Source organism: Galeopterus variegatus, unplaced genomic scaffold, assembly GCF_000696425.1.
Source record: "Galeopterus variegatus unplaced genomic scaffold, G_variegatus-3.0.2 Scaffold6566, whole genome shotgun sequence".
NCBI classification, from domain to species: domain Eukaryota; kingdom Metazoa; phylum Chordata; class Mammalia; order Dermoptera; family Cynocephalidae; genus Galeopterus; species Galeopterus variegatus.
In genome coordinates this window covers 54,278-75,286 of record NW_007732677.1, presented here as the reverse complement: position 1 = coordinate 75,286, position 21,009 = coordinate 54,278, and the positions used below count along the sequence as shown (strand labels likewise).

General features: G+C 49.8%; 3 protein-coding genes across 4 annotated transcripts in view; 1 reads left to right on the top strand and 2 right to left on the bottom strand.

The window, feature by feature from the left end:
• Positions 1-86: 86 nt before the first annotated feature.
• POLR2F (polymerase (RNA) II (DNA directed) polypeptide F) lies at positions 87-11,013 on the bottom strand. Of its 2 annotated transcripts, none has more exons than XM_008591018.1 (5): positions 10,926-11,013; positions 9,349-9,418; positions 4,798-4,928; positions 770-841; positions 87-264 (listed from the first exon to the last, which is right to left on the bottom strand). In XM_008591018.1, exons 1-5 carry the CDS (start codon positions 10,943-10,945, stop codon positions 174-176), a joined length of 384 nt encoding a protein of 127 aa, XP_008589240.1. In that variant the 5' UTR covers positions 10,946-11,013; the 3' UTR covers positions 87-173. The 2 variants fall into 2 exon arrangements, with proteins under 2 accessions (XP_008589240.1, XP_008589241.1); XM_008591019.1 differs by having other exon boundaries at positions 242-330.
• A 578-nt stretch (positions 11,014-11,591) lies between these two features.
• Positions 11,592-16,941, top strand: LOC103606421 (chromosome unknown open reading frame, human C22orf23). Its single transcript, XM_008591021.1, has 5 exons — positions 11,592-11,700; positions 12,586-12,767; positions 15,886-15,904; positions 16,115-16,215; positions 16,384-16,941. The coding sequence occupies exons 1-5, from the start codon at positions 11,598-11,600 to the stop codon at positions 16,453-16,455; spliced, it is 477 nt and encodes a 158-aa protein (XP_008589243.1). The 5' UTR covers positions 11,592-11,597; the 3' UTR covers positions 16,456-16,941.
• A 1,649-nt stretch (positions 16,942-18,590) lies between these two features.
• The window catches only part of MICALL1 (MICAL-like 1), a 30,019-nt gene continuing 27,600 nt past the window's right edge, over positions 18,591-21,009 (bottom strand). Inside the window, exon 17 of the mRNA XM_008591020.1 lies at positions 18,591-19,985. Within this exon, the coding sequence (XP_008589242.1) occupies positions 19,864-19,985 (122 nt within the window). The 3' untranslated portion in view covers positions 18,591-19,863. The remainder of the gene's footprint in view (positions 19,986-21,009) is intronic.

Genomic DNA, 21,009 nt, shown 5'->3' with positions numbered 1-21,009 from the left:
CTGACAGTCACAGGGCCACTGTGCTAGGTGCATGCAGGGTAGTAAAAGGGAAGCAGGTGGTGGCAAGGCAGACAGCTGGAGGCGGATGGGGCTGAAAGCTAAATAGTTTATTTACATGTATAAAGTTAGAATAGAAATTGGGCGTGGGGCAAGGTCAGGAAGATGATTCCGGCTCAGTCGGTGATGATGAGCTCATCTACTCCCCAGTCTTCATAGCTCCCATCTGGCAGGTAGCGGCGGATGATGATGGGGATCTTTCGGGCCCTGTGATAGGGAAGAAGTCACAAGTACTTGAGGCCTGGTAACCCCAGCTCTGCAGCAGAAGAAACACTGTGCAAAATGTGAGCAGAGAAGTCTTAGGAGCAGCCTCTTGGGACTGATGAATGTACTTTGTAGGAAAGGAATTATAATAACAAGAAAGTTTCTGCATCCTAGAATGTGGGACAGAGGGTCTGGAGGGGCTCTGCCATCCAAAAGCTGTACGGAGGAGGGGGAAGAGTTGGGGGATGTTGGTAAGGCCTCCTACGGCAGAAGCAGGGAAATTCCGACAGCCAGGAGAGGTCCATGTCTCATCAATGCCCTCCCCCTTTGCCTGCCCCCTTCTCCTTCTGCCCCATCTCTCCTGGTGAGCTGACTCCTAGATGAACTAAGATCTACAGGAACAAGTTCAACTTCCCCAGCCAGGGAAGTGGGAAAGGAGGATGCCACAGAGAGCCCAGGAGATGCCTCCCAGGGCTGTGAGGAGTGAACCACAATCTGGGAGACTTACTTGAGTTCCTTCATGGCAATGAGCAAAGGATCTGTCTCCCCCTCCAGCTCCACCATCACGGGGGCACACATCCTGTAAGGACAGGGACAGGTGTTGGGGGAGACTGTAAGCATAGGGAGAAGGGCCCAACAGGCAGTGAAGATGGAGTTGGCATCCTGGTCCTCACCTAGAAAGGTCTCCTTCTAGGTAGGCAGGTGGGAGGGAGCGGTGTGCAGGGGCACTGCCAGAGACCTTCTCCAGAGCCTATCGCAGACTCCTGAGCCCAGCACCACGGCAGAGTATCCCGGCAAGAGAGGGTGGCGTGTGTGAAGGCCCACCATTCTGACTGCTCCAATCCAACCCCACGAGCCCAGCCACAGAGCCCAGCTTGACTCATTTTCCTTCTCTATCACAGCAGCACCCCTGCAGGTCCCATTCTTCCAGCCCCCAACACAGGGCTGTGGTCAGGATGCTCACCTGCTTATAACCCTTTTATAACTCCCCATGACCATCAGGCCAGTCTGGTCCCTGTTCACCTTTCTAGCACCTTCTCATGCTACTTCCCTGTATTTACCTCACATTCTCACAACACCAAGCTATGCATGGTTCCCTGGACATATCATGTCGTTTCCCTTTTGTGTCCTCTCACAAGCTCTCCCTCTCCCCACAAGCCTGAATCTTCCATATGCCAACTCATTTTGCACATGCTTCTCTTGGCACCAATCTCACTAGACTGTTAACTACTTGTTTGGAAGTTTTCCACATTAGACCATGAGCTCCTGGGGGCCCAGGACTACATGTGATTCACCATGGGGGCCCAGCCCCTAGCACATGCTTGGCCCACAGCAAAGGCTCCAAAAACAAACAAGGGGATGCCAATTCTAGGCCCACCTCCTCTAGGAAGCCACCTTGATCATTCCAGCTCAAGTTTACACTAATGGATCCAGAATTACCAGGAAAACATGCTAAAAATACAGGTTCCTGGGTCCTTCTCCAGACCCTCTGAATAGAATCTCTAGTGAAGGGGCCTGAGAATCTGCATTTCCAAAGCTGCCCACATGGATTTGAGTTAGCCAGTCTGAAATCCACCAGCTTAGTAAATATTCTGGTTTAATAACTGGAATATTTAGTAATATTCCAGTTTTAATAAATATTAAATCTTACTAAATATTCCGGTTTTAATAAACGGCCCGTGGCTCACTTGGGAGAGTGCGGTGCTGATAACACCAAGGCCACAGGTTCAGATCCCTATAAAGGGATGGCCAGTTGGCTCACTTTGGAGAGCCTGGTGCTGACAACACCAAGTCAAGGGTTAAGATGCCCTTACTGGTCATCTTTTTAAATAAATAAACAAATGATAGATAGATAGACAGATAGATAGATAGATAGATAGATAGATAGATAGATAGATAGATAGATGATAGATAGATAGATAGACAGATGGATAGATTAGACAGATGGATGGATAGATTAATTAATTAATTAATTAATTAATTCTGATTTCTGTTCCTACCAAAAGCCCGAAAATTTCCCAAGGGCAGAGACCAAGTGCTTAACTTTCCCTATATACTAAGTATTTAAATGTTCTCAAAATATGACTTTGAAGAATGTGACAAAATGCTTTTCTCTTCTTTTGTGATATAATAATTCAAAGGTATTCATTCATCCAGCACCTGCCATGTGCATGCGTTGTGCAAAGTGCAAGAGTGTGCCCTTAAATAATTTTTCTTGCACCATGGCCTCCACAAATAAACACGTCAACCATCCAGTTAGGAAATGGATGTCACAAACAGCATCAGCCACCAGGTGGTGCTAATGAAGCACACTGAAACTTCATCCAAAACCTACCCAAGCAATGTTTGTTCGGCACCTACTAAGTGCAGGGTCGCAAGCCTAGTGCTAGGAATAAGATACAATACAGTCTGGCTATCCAAGGGCTTAACAGCAGGCATGGAACAAGCAAATGGCACCATATCTCTTACTCGGAAGGACTACTACAGACTGGACTAAGTTGGGGCATGCCTTGCTCCCCAAGAAAAACAGGACACTTGGTCTTATGACTGGTCTGGATGTCGGCCTCAAAACCTTTAAGTGCTCCACAACGCCCGCCCAAATAAACTCCAATCTTCTGAGCTTGTCATTCAAGGGACTAGTGACATCTATTCCAGTCTTGTGCCTCAAGCTACTTGCCATTTCCTACCACAATCAACACCTGCCTGAATCCTACTGTTCCTTTCCTTGTACTGTTTCTAGCACTTGGGACACCCACGAAACCAAGTCCCTGTATTTGTCTCTGCTGGAATGCTAATCTCTTCATCAAGCTTTCCCAGTCCCCCACCCCATTCCCTGCAATCACTCCCCTCTCTCCTTTTTTGTACAGTTTGTAAAGCAGCACCAGCATCTGCCTTGTGTTCTGGGTATCTGCACAGGTCCATCTCCTCCACAAGAAAACACCTGGAGGACTGCGGATTACATCTTTAATCATCTTTGCATCCCCAACAGGTTAGCACAGTGTCTCACGCAGTGCTAAAAGACTGTCTAGCTTGCATATAAGCAGTCTGTTTGAAAAATAATTTAGGAATTCTTCTTCCTGCTGAACCATTTTTAGCCTAGATGAATGTGCCCCATAGAATGCTCTGCAATGAGGGAAATGTCCTGTATCTGTGCTATCCACTAGCCTCATGGGGCTACTCAGCACTCGAACCGTGGCTAGTAAGACAGAAACTAAATTTTCAATTTTTTTAATGTTACTTAAATGGCCACATGCAGCTAGTGGCTACCATAAGTGATGAAGCAAGCCAAGAGGATCCTGACCCCACTAGTACCAAAAGATGTCATATAAGTGTGGCTCTTATTTTGCCAGGAAGAACAAGGAGTACAAGCAGGCTGAAGAGAGACCCATGACCGAGGAATGGATAGAACAGTGTTGCGGCCCATAAGACCCTTTATCAAGGTAGACATGGCAGTCCTCTTCACCCCACAGGACTGGAGAAAAGTCAAACGCTATGTGAACACCAGGGAGGGGAATACACAGACAGCAGCGCTGTCCCTCCATCAGGAAGGACTCTATAAATCCGGCCCCAGCTTTTCTTTCTAGACTAATCTCTATTATTCCCTACATTAGTCCACCTCCTCCAGATACCTGCCATTTCCTGCACCAGCTTATCAGAAGTCTGGGGTAGAGACTCCTTTCCTCGGCCTTATGGTTCCCTCTGGAGGACCTTCCATTAGAGCAACACTAACCCTCCTGCCCTCTCTGTCCCTCATTTACTCCTTCCCAGGAAGTAGTAGTAACTTATCTGACAGGTGAGCCTAGGGGAAAAAAGCAGGCATCTGTGGCCCAGCCTCTTTGAGAGTCCCTGCTTTCTCAATGGCACCTGCCAGCAGAGGGTGCTTTCCGGTCTTGCCCACAACCTCAGCAGGCACCTGGAGGCCTGCGCTACTGTGGCTAACTAGGTGATCAGCAATCATCCAACATTTGGATCTCCACCTATCTACTGTCCATCTCCTGAATCTTGTTATTCTTCCAAACTTAGGAGAGAAAGGAAAGGTTGCCAATCTTCGAATCCCCAGAAGCCAGACACTACTCTGTGCTTTCCCATCTCAAGCAGCACAGTGGAGGGCCCTCCCCTCGCCACTGGGCTGGCCACAGTCTACCTCATGTCAAGAGCCACCACAAGCTAGATGGGTGCTGCCATAATGCCCCCCCCCCCCCCCACCAGCACACAATGATTTAGGGCACTCTGAATTCACAAGCCTTTTTTGCTTCACTAACCTGACAGGCAATCATCGAGTCCTGTTTTTTTTGTTACTTTTCTCCTGTACTATTATTTGACCTCTCAGATGTTCAGGTCCTATTTCTCCTATTAGATCACGAGCTCCCTGAGGGCAGGGATATAGCACAATGCCCAGCACACAGAGACAGCACCACCTTTGTTTATAATGTGAGAGCAGGGAGAGTCTGTTTTCAGGTGCAAGGCTGGACAGGATCAGCGGCTTGGGGGCTCACTGTGGCCTGATAGAGAAGCAGTGAAGGGGCACACACTCACGCGATCTGGAGAGCTCGGGTACCCAGCACACGGGCCCGCTCATACTTGGTCATGTACGGTGTGGTGATTCGCTTCTGGTTGGCCTGTGGCCGCTCCCCAGAGGGAAGTATCTCGACATTCTCCTGGCCCTCCTGGACACCAAGACAAAAAAGAGGGAAAATCTCAGGGTGCATTTTCTGGGTGGGATGGGAGGGTAATGATGACAATGATCACCGCCACCATTATCACCCCCATTAATGCTTACTGCATGCCACGGACCATGTGACTGCTTACTAACACCTCATTTAAAAGATGACCGGTAAGGGGATCTTAACCCTTGACTTGGTGTTGTCAGCACCACGCTCAGCCAGTGAGCGAACCGGCCATCCCTATATGGGATCCGAACCCGGGGCCTTGGTGTTATCAGCACCACACTCTCCCGAGTGAGCCACGGGCCGGCCCTCACACATCATTTAATCTTCACAATAACTTTATGAGGCAGGGATGATATTCCTCATTGAAGGTAGGTATAGTCACATATTCACATATTTAACAATTACTGGGCCGGCCCGTGGCTCACTCGGGAGAGTGCGGTGCTGATAACACCAAGGCCACGGGTTCGGATCCCATATAGGGATGGCCGGTTAGCTCACTGGGTGAGCGTGGTGCTGACAACACCAAGTCAAGGGTTAAGATCCCCTTACCGGTCATCTTTTAAAAAAAAAAAAAAAAAAAAGACTGTCCAGAGATGAGACCTGAGCTCATCTAGAAGGATGAGTAGGAGCTGCCAAGCCAACAAGGAAGGGAAAAATATTCCAAGCAGGCTGAATTATATGTACAAAGGCACAGAGGAGGAAGAGACCATAACAGGACTGGACAACTAATTGTGGAGTATAATTAGAGCAAAAGGTGGGGCTGGCCTGTGGCTCACTTGAGAGAGTGTGGTGCTGATAACACTAAGGCCATGGGTTCGGATCCCTATATAGGGATGGCCGGTTAGCTCACTTTGGAGAGTATGGTGCTGACAACACCAAGTTAAGGGTTAAGATCCCCTTACCGGTCATCTTTTTAAAAAAAAAAAAAAAGAAGAGCAAAAGGTGCATACAGGACTACAGGCAGAAGAATCAAATCTGTAATAAATAAAAAATTAAATCAACAAATGTTGATTGAGTGCTTACTATATGTCAGATAGTGTTCTAAGTGCTTGGGACAAAGCAGTGAATAAGACAGATAAAAATTATTTCCCCTACAGAGCTTACATTATAATGAGAACTGATAAACAATAAGGAAAATAGTAAGTAAAAAAATAAATGTAAAAACAAAGAAGACAGAGAAAATATTTACAAGTAAAAAAACAAAACAAAAAAAACGACAGAAAAGACAGAGAATGCTATAGTGGTAGTGAGGGAGGAAGGGAAGAATGCCACAATTTTAAATAGGATGGTCACCAAGGCCTCATTTAGGTGGCACTTGAACCATCTAAGAAGCTGAAGGACTTGGACCACCTAAGACGTGTAGGAGATGAGGCAGCAGGCCATGTGTGTATCTAAGGGAAAAGCATCCCTGTTAGAGGAACAGCGTGAACAAGGTCTTAAGGGGTAGACTGCCTGGCATGAACAGGGACAGGAAGAAGAGATAAGGTCACAGATGGAGCAGGTGGCCAAATCATGGAGGACCTCATACATCTTTCTCACATTTACTCTGAGTAAGATGGGAAGCCACTGATGAGGGCCCTAAGTAGAGGAAAGAAACAATCTGACTTAAGACTTAAAAGGCTCACTCGGAATACTCTGTTGAGAATATTTTGTAGGGGGTAAGGGCAGAAGCAGAGAGACCATTTAAGAAAACCAGTAGTAATCGATCATGTGGGCAGGTAAGAAAGATAACTCTGGCTGCATAACAGCAAAGTGGAGACTGAAGGCAGGGAAACCAGTTACACGATTTCTACAGGAATGTGGGTGAAAAGCAATGAGATCTAACCCAGCTGAGGCACCGGGAGTGGAGAAACGGAGCCAAAACTGAACCACATCTAGGAGACAGAATCAACAAGACAGGGAGGGGAAGGGGACCAGAAGAACGGACAGGGAGGCTTCTGACTCAAGTGAATCTGAGAGTGGCATGCAACAGAGGAAATCCAAAAAGAAATGCTTCGGGGCTGGCTGGTTAGCTCAGCTGGTTAGGGCGTGCTTATAACAACAAGGTCAAGGGTTCAGTTCCCTGGGCTGGCCAGCCGCCAAAAAAAAAAAAGAAAGAAAAGAAGGACTTCAGCTTCCCAGCCTAAAAAAGTCACAGGATCTCTTTCTCCAGGAGACATACATACTTCTCCTCCATCACACACACAGGACAGAAGAAAGAAAAGAAGGACTTCAGCTTCCCAGCCTAAAAAAATCACAGGATCTCTTTCTCCAGGAGACATACATACTTCTCCTCCATCACACACACAGGACAGAAGGCCCTACTTTATTCACAGAGTTAGCAACCCATCCACCTAACTGCTCAGGCCAGAAACCTTGAAGTCATCCTTCTCCTCTCCTACTATATCTCAGCCCCACATCTAATCCAGCAAAATACCTTTCCTCTGTCTTCTCATCACCTTCACTACCAGCACCCACGTCCAAGCCACGGGTCTCTCACCTGGAGGTCCATAAGAGTTCCCTAATTGGTGTCTCTCTTTCACTCTTGCGCCTCTCCAACCATTCCTCATTCTTGAAGCCAGAATGCACTATCTAAAATGTAAACTGGGACTTCCGGTCAAGATGGTGGAATAGACAGTCCCCAGCGTCTCTCTCTCCCACAAATCAACCAATTTACAAATACAAAAAAGCAACGACAGCCCAGGTGGGGCCACTAGAGCTCAGGCAAAGAGGAGGAGAGACCTACGGAGTGCACAAAGGCAGGAGAAGCCACATGAGAGAAAGAAAGGACCGCTCTGATCATTTTGAATCCTGGGTGCTTCCAGGCTGGAACTGCTGAGCGCATGGAGCAGGAGCTTGCCAAAGCTGCAGCTGTGCCCTTCAGATGAATTTGACTGGAGGCAACAGGGGAGAAGAGGGCCTTGGTGGCCCCCAGGACAGCAAGACCACTAATAGGGTTCCCATGGATCCACATAGGAATGAGGAGCCACAACAACTGAAAAAAAGGAGCCACTCAGAGGCTGGTGAGTCATCACAAGGGACTGGTGCATGGCCCAACCCATGGGAAGTATTTGGAGCATGGGCACCAGGGGAGACGGGCCCACTAGGGGAACACTGGGACACAGCAAGGACAGCTCATCTGCCCCCCATCAGCGTAGGATCACTCAGAGGAGATTGGTCAGGAATATAGAATTGCATGGGGTGCAGTTTGATGAAAAGACTCAGGCCCAGACCAGAGTTTATACACAACCCAGGTGCACCAGATATTACTAGACCCAGAAGTACCTATAAAGTTAACCATTAAAACCTGAGCTGCACAAAAAGCCTTCCCTAGAGAATCAGCAGCAAAGCAATAATTTAGCTCAACCACAGAGCTGAAGTACTGGTCTCCACAAGAAGTTCCCTCATTTTAGAAGTAAGCAAAGGACAATAAATTAGTTCCAGTGCAGAGTTTAAGGGGTGGGAACAGCAAATAATCCAACACAGAACTTAAAGAAAAAACAAAGTACACACAACCAGAGACAAAGTTTGATATTAACTAGTAAAAATCTCATTACACCAAAGAACGCCTATAACACCTAGAAGGACCAGAAGCCTCCTGGGCTACCAAGCCAGAAGGCAGGGAGGGCTAGAGGCCCCAGCCATGACCCCTGACACCCACAACCCGGAGGGTGGGGCCGTGGGCCGCAGCCACACACCCCCAACAGGCACAATCACTCCAGCGATGACCACCAAGCCACAGCAAAGGCCCCAGGCTCCTGAGCTGGGTGATGGGAGGGGAGGGCTTTGGCCACACCCCCCTGACATCTGGACCCAGCTCGGCAATGGCCAAACCACCGCTGGAAGCCCCCCAGTCTTCCTTGTGGGAATGAGGGGGGTGCCACAGGCCTCAATCCCGCCCCTCCTCCTTCCTCCTTCTTCCATCCCATTTCTTTCCCCAACCCCTCTCCCCTCCCTCCCAACTACTCTTCAACAACATCATAGAATGTAAAAGAATATTAATAAAAAAATAAATAATAAATAAATAAAATGAAATGTAAACAATTATGCCACTCTCTGGCTCAAAACTTGTCAGTGGCTTCCCACTGTCTTTAGTCTTCAAAATCCTTCCTGATCTGGGCCCTGCTCACCTCTCGAGCTTGACCCCAGGCCACGCTCTTCCTTGCTCCCTATGTAGCTCCCCCCTGCACAGCACATGGCACATAAACACTCAACAGTGTCTGCTGAATGAGTAAAGGTGATGTTTACAAAAGCCTTCAGGCCCACCTGCAGGGCTGCTCCACTACCCGGGACTGGAATACTGCTCACTCTAACTGGGGATATTTATGGCAAGGAACCTGACCACAAACAAGAGGCAGATGCATTCTGGTAATTATCACCTGCCAGGCTATTTGGCAGCTTGGGCTGCAGAGGTGGAAGCCCGAGGTTAAATACTGACCTCTTCAGCATTCTCCAAGTCATCTAGCCCTTCATCCTCCTCCACATCATCAAAGTCATCACCATCGAAACTGGACAAGAAGAGATCAGTTAGTTAGAGCACAACTTACTAGAATCAAGAGGGCAGAGATCTGTGCCTCACCCAATATGTAGGAGGCACTCAATAAATATCTACTGGAGTGAATCAAACTTGTGTTCCATTTACTCCTTCAGTCTCACCCATCTTCCCCCAAATTTTTACTATGACTCACTCATCATTACTATTTCCCTCTACTGGATCACTCCTATCAGCATTTAAACGTGTACTTATCTCCCCTTTTAAAAAAACTTACTTCTCTTTTCCCTCCCCACACAGCCCTAATTCCATGCTCCCCTTTGGAGCAAAACTTGTGAAAGAGCTGTTCATCCTCACTGTCTCCAGTTCCTCTCCCCATTCTGTTGTAATTTCATTCCAGTAAGACTTTCATCCCCAAAGCTCCATCAAAACCACTCTTTTTGTTTGTTAATGATCTCCACATTACCAAATCCAATCTATCGGTTGGCACACTAGGCCATCCCTCCCACGGCCCACACTCTCCTCACCGACTGTAAAGACACCTTACTCTCATGGTGTCCCTCCACCTCACTGGCTGCTCCATGTCGGTCTTTGCTGGTTTCTCCTCTTTTCCCCAAGCACTCAATGTTGGAATTCTCTAAAGCTCAGTCACTGGTCACCTCCTCTTCTCTCCTGACACTTACTCTCCCGGTGATCCCACAACTCCCAATTTTTTATCTTCAGAATAGATCTCTCTTCTCACACCACATCCAATCTATCAGGAAATCTTTTGGGCTCTACCTTTAAAGTATCTCCAGAATTCAAAAGCACTTTTTTTTTTTTCCTATTTTGTCTTTTTTACTGACCGGTAACGGGATCGCAACCCTCGGTGTTGCGCCCGCACCGCGCTCAGCCAGTGAGCGGGAACCGGTCTCCACATGGGATCCGAACCCTCGGCGGGAGCGCCACCACGCTCCCAAGCGGCGTACTCTCTCTCCAGTGCGCCACCGGGCCGGCCCCCAAAGCACTTCTGAGCACCTCTACTACTATTACCCTAGTACAAGCCACTGCCTTCTCTCACCTAGGTTAATGCAACCCTTCCAGCCTTTTACCACCGGTAAAGCTACGCCAGACCTTGCTCTGGATACTTATACTACACGCTTCTAATACGTAAACATCACACGTCCCCGGCTTATCTGCTTATGGGCCCGCCGCCTCTTCCAGAAAGTGAGCAGCTGGAGAGCAGGGCTATACCTAATTGATCTCAATACTCTCATTACAACACTCAGTAGAAAGTTCGCTGAAAGAAACCTTCACTGATCCTCTCCGGCCCCTCAAGCCTGGGCCTTTCTGTGCCCAGGCTCTGGCCCGGTCTATGCCCCTGGGTCCCTATCCTTCCCTTCTCCAGCTCCGCGAGCCCCCGGGGACCCCAGCCTCCTCAGACACTGTCCTCGGACGCAAGGCCCCAGCCACTTTCGACCCAGGCCCCAGCTCCCCCGCCCCTTCCGAGGCTCCCGCAAAGGTCGCTCCGCTCCCGCACTCACTTGTCCTCGTTGTCCGACATGACGCCCTCGCCAGTCACTGGGCTCAGCAACCCAGGTCCACACGGAAACCCTTAAGGAGCGCACTTCCGCCTCTGCCGGCGCCACGCGAATCCTGCGCCTGCGCTGTGACCCAGAGGAAATTACTTCCGGGAGGCTGGCCGGGGCGACGACGGCGCGCGTGCGCCAGGTGGCGTGCGCTTGTTACCATGGTAGCCGGAGCCGCTGGCTGCAGGTACTAGTCACCCAGATTACACTGTATTCCCGCGGGGCACCCGCGCGGGTGCCGCTGTAGAGTCGAGGTCACCGTTTCCGGGAGCCCACCCGCCGCTCTCTGTGGGGAGGGGGCACCCAGACGGGGTCTGACTTTAGGGTGAGGTTTCCATTTTGGCACATCGCCCAGTGGGTACTGTTGTGACCACGACTATCTTAACGCTTCCTTCCTCGCGAGGGGACTTCCCTGGCACAGGCGCCGAGTCGGGATTAGGACTGTGTGTGTGTATCTGCCTGTGTGTCTGGGTAGGAGGACCGGGCACTGTGGCAGTATTAACTGGCGACGTCACGATTCTCTGCAACCTGCTTCCAAACTTCTGAGTGTTGGGCGTGGGGGAGCAGAGAAGGGGGCTGCGAGACAGGGTGTGTGTCATTGTGTCTTTCCCTCCTCAGGGTCCTCCCATGGCATCACAGGAGAGGGTGGAGGCAGTGACCAAAGGAACAGTGTTCTGGCGCTGCCCCAAGCCGGTCACTTACACCCCGGGGACCTGCGAGCTGCTCAGAGGTCAGTGCGTTAAAGGACGCGAGGAGGAGAGCGGTGGTTACAGTCACACTTTGTAACTCACTTCTCCCCTACACGACCTGTAGTTTAGCAATTGCTGTTTTCCTTTACAGATAAGGAGTCTGGGGTTCAGGAAGGTTCAGGGTGCTCCTATAGCTTGCAAAGGACCAAAAGTCAAAGAACTTAAGAATTTTACAATTAACTCCCATGCATTCTTTAACTTACACTTTCTCAGGGAAGCCTTATCTCCTCCCCACCACTATCGCCACAGTAGGACCAACGCTTATGTGCCCTCACACTACCAAATATACATTTTCCTTCATTGGACTTGGCACAGTGGTCAAATATTTAGTTTAGTGTCATATTTACCCTTCTAGATTGTGAATTCCATCAGGCAGGGATTGTGCCTGTTTTGACTCACAATTGCAGCTCCAGCCCCTGGCACATGAATGAACAAAGTACCCATTCATTCCTTTACTCAATGAAAACATTTTTAAAGCCTCGTATGTGCTTTAGACACTGTTCTAGATGCTGGGGATACAGCAATGAGGGAAAAGAAAAAAGAAAAAACAGCAAAAATTCTTGTTCTCATAGAGCTAATGTTATGGTGGAAGATAAATAAAATATAGAGAACTTAGGTGGTGATGAGTGCTATAGAAAAAACAGGAAAGGTGGCTAGAGTGTGGTGCTGATAACACCAAGGTCCAGGGTTCAATCCCTGTACCACCCAGCCACCAAAAATAAATAAATAAATAAAATTTAAAAAGGCAGGAAAGGGAGAGAGGGCAGAAGGGGGTTCAAGGTGATACAATTCTAAATTTCAATAGGGCGTGATGAAGGGATCTGCCTGCAGGCTAGAAGGCTTCATGGAAGTGCTTTATCTTGCAGTGATGATGAAGGAATCCAAGTTGACTAACTTCCAGCAGCGTCACATCATGGACACCATGAAAAGTAAGAGGCAGTCCCCAGAGGCTTCCTGGACAAAGGGATTCGGGGCCACCTTTTTAATGCTCCTCCATTTTAAGGGAGAGGGGATTTCATTTCAAAAGACAAAAACATTGGGGCCAGCCCAGTGGCGCACTGCTACAGTGTGCCGCTTGGGAGTGCAGGTTCGGATCCCACAGACCAGCCGCTCACTGGCTGAGCGAGGTGCGGGCGCAACACCAAGGGTTGCGATCCCGTTGCCGGTCCCGGTCCGGTACGGGCGCGACACTGAGGGTTGTGATCCGTTGCCGGTCACGAAAAAAGACAAAAAGGAAAAAAAAAAAAGACAAAAACATTGAATAGTATTTCTGACCCTTGGTCCTGGGGAATTGACCTTGTGGGGCCTTTGTTTCTTCCCAGACATGGGTCCTGGCACAACATAAGCCCACTGCAGTCCAGCTCTAGCCAAACTTCTCAAGGGATCATGGCCCAAACTTCCTGCCCAGCCAAAATAGTCTCACACCATCGTGTCTGCAATCTATCCCTCCCTGTTACACACATACCATAGGAGCCCTCCAAAGGAAATGTGTATGTGTCTTATTCCTAGTTTTATTTATTCATAGCTAGCAGAAACAAGATAATTGGGTGAATTCCAACTTAGAAAGAATACACAAAGCCTTTCCACAGCTCACCTCTCACCACATAATTGTGTTATTTCTTTTTAAGGAAAACAAAAAAGTAAAAGTACATGAGCACAATAGCAAGGTGCCCACTAAAATCTTGAAAACAACCTTGCTTTTTGTGATTTAGTTGAATCAACATTTAATGGGTCAGAACAGAGACCTGTAAAGTTGCCTGTAAGAGAGAGAATGCCAGAAGGTCCGAGCCTCTGAGTTTTACTTGAATCTACCTAAAGTTATTGTCTTCTCTAAAGAAAGAACATGCCTATCAGGAGGACATCTGATCAACCACAGAGGTGTGGGGAAGGGAGAGTGAGAAGCGAATATTGGCAGTGCCTGTCCAGCACCAGCTGGGGGAGGGAGGCCTTGTCAGGCTAGGTCAGGGGTCACATCGCCTTCCTCATTGTGGACAAGGACAACTCAGGCTGCCAAAGACAGGTGCCATGATACAGTTGAATCATATAACTCAATCTCCACACCCAGCAATTTACCAATAACCTGGTGTCCCCTGCAGCATTTTCTTTGTAGTCCCTCTTCTACAAAGAGAATGTGCTAGAAATTCCACTCAGAGAAAATACCACGAGACCAAGGGCTATGTCTGCCTTGTTCACGATAGTAGTAGCCCCGACACTTAGAACAGGTGCTCAATATTTATTGAACAGGGGCGTTGGGGAAAAATGTGTATTGAACAACTAATTGCATCAGTGGTTAGGTTAACATGAGTAACTACTTTGCCTAATGGTTTTAATTCTCCTTAGAAGTTTTCTTTTTTGAAAAATTTCCTCCGAGCCTTGGTGTTGAGTTGGTTTCTTCTCCTAGAATTCCCTCTCAACTTTTGTCCTCTTAACCAAATCCTACTCGTTGTTTGCAGCTTAGTTCAAATTTTGTTGCAGGCCACAACTCCCCCTCCTTCACCTAAGCACCCAGAATTATTTAGGTCGCAGTTATTTGCTGAGAATGAGCCAAAGAAAGAGGTAGAAATAGGGAGGGAAGTGGGGAGAAGCGCTATTCGTGGAAGCACAGCATCTCTTCAGGAGGAGACAAAGGTGCGGCGTGGCTCTAGGTAGAGGGTACGAGAAGAGGGATGCTAGTGGGAAGTAATGGCAGCTCCATCCTTCCAGCTCCTCAGGATAGACACCCCGGAGCCATCCTCGATTCCCCCATTCTCCCAACCCCACATCCGACCCACTGGCAATCCTGTCTGCTTGACCATCAGACCATATCGTGACCCTGACCACCTCTCCCCAGCTGCTCTGCCACCACCTGGCCCAGGTTCCCACCATCGCTCCAGGACAGTACTTAAGTAGCCTCACAGCTGGTCTCCCTGCCCCTGCCCTTGGCCCTAGACACTGGATTTTTAACAGCAGCCAAAGGGTCAGTCCTCTGCTCAAAAGCCGCCAGTGGCTTCCCATCTCACACAAACTAAACGCCAGTCTTTCCAGAGGCCTCCGTGACCTCTGACCTCTGCTCCCCCTTGTTCACTCCATTCCTGCCACCCTAGCCTCATGGCTGTTCCTTAGAAACTCCAGGCATCCTTCCACCTCAGTGCCTTTGCTCCAGCTGTTCCCTCTGCCTGGAAGGCTCTTCCCCAAAATATCTGCAGGGCTGGCCTCCTCACCACTCCCAAGTATTTTCTCAAATGTCACCTTTGTGAGGCCTTCCCTGGCTACCATATTAAAACTAAATCCTGTGACACACCCCATGCTCCAGCCATCCAACATGCTGTATATATTACCTGTTATCACCTCTACCCTACCCCAACCTCAGACATAAGCCAGGAGGACAGAACTTTGTCTTACTTCCCACTTTCCCCCAGTGTCCAGAGCCTGGCAGAGTAGATGCTCAATACGAATTCACTGAATGGATGTAGAAGGCTGGAAAGGTGGAAAAGGTAAACAGGGCCAGATCCAAACTGTGGATGGAGGCTGCTCTAAGCTAGGCTTTAGGGCGGTTGAGAGAAGAGGCCAATTGACCAGATAGGAGGTGACACACTTGCCTGGGCTAGGGAAGGAACCCCGGGGGCTGGACAGCAGGAGGAACAGCTGTCTACTGCCATCCAAACAGAAAGCTTTAGCACCCCATCTATAGAAATAACAGCCCCAGTCCAAAGACTTGATGCACAAGAATGTTTATTACAGCATTGTTTGAAGTAGTAAAAAACAAACAAGGGGCCGGCCCGTGGCTCACTCGGGAGAGTGCGGTGCTGATAACACCAAGGCCCCAGGTTCGGATCCCACATAGGGATGGCCGGTTCACTCGCTGGCTGAGCGTGGTTACCGGTCATCTTTAAAAAAAAAAAAAAAAAACCTAGAAACAACCTGAATTTCTGAAACTAGGAGACTAGCTGGATAAATAATGTATCCATTCTAAACACGAGCGTATAACTATAAAAAATAAGTTATATATAAATGGATTGGCCTGGAAAGATGTCATGATAATTTAACCTAGAAACAACCTGAATTTCTGAAACTAGGAGACTAGCTGGATAAATAATGTATCCATTCTAAACACGAGCATATAACTATAAAAAATAAGTTATATATAAATGGATTGGCCTGGAAAGATGTCATGATAATTTCCTGAGCTAGACCGGTTTGACGAATGTAAGCCACTGGATGGGGGGTGGGGGGCTGATGTGTGGAGGGGGCCCAGAATTGGATGGGGCAGGGTTATCCCTGAGGGCCAACAGGTGGGACACACTATTTGACAACAGACGTCTCTCTCTCCCCAAGAGTGGCAATCCGCTGCCCGTGCCCTGCAGGAGCCTGGCGGCCCCCTCTGCCCATGCACTGACAGCCCTCTTGTCTGTACAGTGGTGAAGGAGATCCAGGAGAGGAAAGAGTTCCTGGCTGATATGGAGGCCCTGGGACAGGGCAGGCAGTACCGAGGAATTGTCCTTACTGAAATCTCCCAGGTAGGAGAAACAACCAGGGAGTGGGGAGCAGATGGGCCCACCGTGAGCGTGGAGAAAAAGATGTGAGGAGAAACAAAGGGCCAGCTGTGGTGACAGGTTTCAGGAGTCAAGCTCCACCTCGCATCTGTGGTGGCTCCTGACACCAGCTTTCCCTGATGCCCTTTGCAGAAACTACGAGAAATGGAAGACATTGACCACAAGAGGAGTGAGGAACTTAGGAAGGCTCTTGCCACCACTTAATCTGTCTCCAGAGACAGGGGCAGGGTAGCGCCCAACCTCGACCACCAGAGCCCACCCCTCGTCAGCCCACCCAGACTGTCCTTCAGTCATGTCAAATGGTCGCACGGCACTGCCCTGGCCTAAGGTGCCCGGGGCATATACAGCTCCCTAGACACTGCCCAGGGATGCTGGGTCAGCCATTGGAGGCTCTGAGACCCACAGTCACAGACACAGTCTTCAAGTCTTTTCTAGGGGAAAGAGCCCCAGACACAGTGAAAGCAAGGCCCACATCTCATCGCCTCGGATGTGTGTCTATGGGCATCCAGCTGGCCCTCTTCCCACCAACTCCAGCCTTGTGCATCTTACTCACTTAGTTTTCTGAACTTGGGAATGAATATGATTCCTTTCTTCCTACCCGTCTTAGGACCTCCTTACTTGACTTCTTATAGCCTTGGAAATGTTTAACCACAGTGATTAATTAGCCAATAAATCACATTTAACATGTGTCATGATGCACACCATTTTGTTTTCAGAGGGATAAGGCTTATTTGCTCAAAGAGTTAGAATTTATCAAGCACAGATGGTTTCTGGCTACCTGTTTGCGTATTTCTTTCTTTTTTTTTTTTTTTGACCGGTAAGGGGACCGTGACCCTTGGCTTGGTGTTGTCCGCACCACGCTCAGCCAGTGAGTGCACCGGCCATCCCTATCTAAGATCCGAACCCACAGACTTGGCGCTACCAGCACTGCACTCTCCTGAGTTAGCCATGGGGCCGGCCCCTGTTTGCATATTTCAAGTGGAAATGGAGACCAACTCCGTGGCCAGAGCTATGGTAGGGACTGAAATTCACTCTCAGTTAACTATCTCAGCAAACCTCTGTGATAGTTTCTATCCCTGTGTGAAAACTAAGACTCACCAATTACTACAACCAAGTGCATTTAACTAACAAGTAGCCTACTGAGGATTAAGTTAACTTTATGTCTTTCCACTAAACCCATGGCCTACACAAAGAAACACAAAGGGGCGGGAGAGACAAGGCTGAAAGGGCCTGGCTCTGGAGTTCCAACCCCAGCAGTGCTTGTGTGACCTTGGGCAAAACCTGCAGCCTCCGCTCCACTGGTGCTTCTGTGAGGCCCTGCCTGAAAGGGCTGCCCAGAGTCCTCTGACAAGGACAGCAGCCCCATCCACCCCTGGCTTGATGCACAGCACAGCAGTCCCCTTCCCTCTGGCATCTGACACCCATGAGCCCTACCTTCTCCAGTATTCTGTCCCCATAAATCACCAACATGTTTTGGAAATATTAACCAACCCTCCTGGGCTGTCCCCTGCTCCTGGAAGGAGTCAATAATCCTGTCATGTCACATGACCCAAGTTTGGGTTTGCAGAATAAACAGGGTCCTGGAAGTGAAGAGGACCAGATGAGGGGCCGGCTCAGGAACAGCCATGGGAAGCCTCTGTGTCCACACACCTCAAGAATTGAGGGCAGAGGGTGCAACACGATGGGGACAGCATCCTCCACCTAGGAGGTCCCATCCCCTTGTCCAGAGGCTGCAAACTAGAGAATCCTAAGACAAACTCAGCCCACCTTTGACAATACCGTATCAGCCTACTCTTGATTTAAAATCAGATTCGTTGTCAACAATAATACATTACACACATATAAAATCTGGAGTTCCAGATTCTTTTGAAAAATGGAAAAGATCTGGCAGTACTGGGCCCATGTTCACTCCCACCAGTTACAGCTGACTTAAGTGGGGGAGAACACCCCTTGGGCTATGCATAGACACTCCAATCCACCTCTGTCCCCACTGCCCTTGTCTCCTGACACTGTGGCAGCCATCAGCCATCCTTCAGGTTACACCCAGCCTGGTTCACATGTTACCTGCCTGGCCCCTGAAAGGCCTTGGTGTTGGTAACCCCAGCTCTAGGACAACAGGCACATTGGGAAGGAAACCACCAGGGGCTACACAGGAGCAGGCAGGCCACCTCTTCCTGCAGAGAAAGGGAATCCTGTCCAATGGCAGGCAGTCAGGGCCAAGGTCCCTTCCAGTTGACAGCCCCAACATGGCCCCAGACCCTCTGGGGCAACCAGAGATGCCTGGCCATGAGGCAGGGCAGAAGCAGGCAGGAAGGCAGACGCGACCCGACACCGCAAGGCACTGGCAAATGAGGTTGTCTCCATTTATTGTTGGTGCGGAAAATCCTCAAGAATTAATACAGTGCAATCTTTTCCCAGAGGTACATGGAGGGAAGGGGGACCTAGGGGCATCCCAGAGATAGCTTATAGAAACAGTGCTTCAACCAAAAAACTGCTGGGCACATTCCCTATGGAAAAGCTGGTATCCCCATCGCTCCTCTCCCACAGCTATCCCACTGGGGCAAGTGGCCATCTGTCCCTTGGTGGGAATGGGTTGGGGAGAGAACAAACAGAGGAGACAAGACTAGTGATGACCACAAACAGAATGGACCCTATCCCCTGGACCTGGGGTGTGGAGGAAAGCCTGAGTTAGGGGCCAGACTACAATGTGTTAAAGAACCAGAATTAGCACCTACTTGAAGCGCACCCTCCCTAGGCTGACAATCAGGAACCGGAACTGCAACCAGGGACTGCCTCCCAGAGGCCCTTCCTGGAGGGCTCAGCACTGGGGGGAATTAGTGGAGGACACCCACCTACCCCAGCATGGCCATCACAGCCCTGTGTCACAGAAAGCGAGGTTTCCTGCAGAATAAGGGGAGAGGAAGGAGGCATCTCCTAGAGCTTTGAGAGAGGAAGGGAGGGAGGGACTTGCCCATCAGGCCCATCCGTGTCTGGCACAGCACAGGCCATTCAGTAACTAACTCAGACTCAATTAGAGATTTCATAAGTAGAGCTCCTGAGCAAGGAGAAACTGAGACTCAGGGCACCTGCACCAGACAAGAGGGCAGAGGCTCGGAGCCAGGGCTGGGCAGGAAGAAGCCAGCACCTCCAAGTGCTACTCGCCAGCCTGCCAAGAGGGGCAGCCTACAGAGGCAGGAGACCTGGGCCAGAGAGCTACCATGGCAGGACTTGGACAGCTAAGAATCCCATCTGGAAGTGGTACAGAGAGGAAGAAGGACCAAGGAACTGCCCCATCACAGCAGCAGCTGGGTGGGACAAGGGAGTGAACGTGCTCGGCCGCTGCCCCTTGGGTCAGTCACAGCATCCAGAGTCCTCAGAATCAGACTGGGCAGGGAGGAATCACAGCTGCCTGGAGCTCAGAGAAGAGGGAGGAAAACTCTTTGGCCCAGCCCCGCCAGAGGACCCTGAGGAGGGAGAGGCCGTCACCCAGAGGCTCCTTCCCTGAAGTCATCTTTCCTCCCAACTGCTCTGAGGCAGGTGGTGCCCCACGAGGGAGCACAGCCCAAGGGCTGATCCAGGAGGCAGACAGTCCACAGCTGGCTTCCCTCGCTGTTAGCTCTTGTCCCCAGAGGACTTGCTCTTGGTCTCACGCTTGTTTCCCAGCAGCTTCAGCACCCTCATGGTCTTCAACTTCCCCTTCTTCTTGCCCTCGGATTCAGCCTCCTTCTGGAATTCTGCAGCAGAGAAACAGGGCACTTAACTAAGTAGGGAAGGGGAGTCCATCCAGCCCAGTCCAGTGACACAGGCCTGGGCGTGTGGCCAACAGGGGCTCAGCCCAGCGCCACCACCTGCTGTGTGGAATCTTGGGCGAGTCACTTCCCCTTCCCGAGCCTCCGTTTCTTCACCTAGCGGATGGGGACCACCCCCTCTCCTGGCATTTTGGCAAAGATCAGGAAATAAGCATACGTGAAGGGAAGCTGGGAACAGAAGCATGGCATTCACTTATGTGTCCTGAAAAGGCTCAGTTCACCTAGGCTGGTGCTTACAGCTCTGTTGGTTACAACACAAATACTGACTGTCAAAGCAAGAAGAAACCTCAGAAATCATCTCTCCAAGCCCTAAGTTTATAGACAAGGAAAACGTGGGCCTTTGAAACAGACTAATCCCAACTGAGTTCGTCGTAGGCGCCAGGACCTGCATTAAGGGCTTTACACACATTATCTCAGTCATCGTCGGCACATGCCTGGGAGTGGGGTGTCTTTATCACCCCCATTCTGCAGATACAGAGGGTGAGACCAGAGGGGTAAAGTGTGGGCTCAAAGTCACCCAGCTAATAGGTGTCAGAGCTGGGACCAGAATCCACGCAATCTGGCTCTAGCCAGAGTCAAGATTTAAACACAAGGCCAGGGGCTGGCCCAGTGGCGCACTCGGTAGAGTGCGGCGCTTGGGAGCGCGGTGGTGCTCCTGCCGAGGGTTTGGATCCCATATAGAGACCGGTCCACTCACTGGCTGAGCGCGGTGCGGGCGTGACACCAAGGGTTGCAATCCTGTTGCCGGTCGCGGTACGGGCGCAACACTGAGGGTTGCGATCCCGTTACTGGTCACGAAAAAAGACAAAAAAAGGTAAACACAAGGCCAGAAAGCGAGGCACTGGTGGAACCAAGATCAAAGCCCAGATCCCCTGACTCACAGTCCAGGGCTCTTTGAACCATTCCAGGAGCTACCCAATTCCCAGCAGGCAAGTGCTGTTTGGACCCA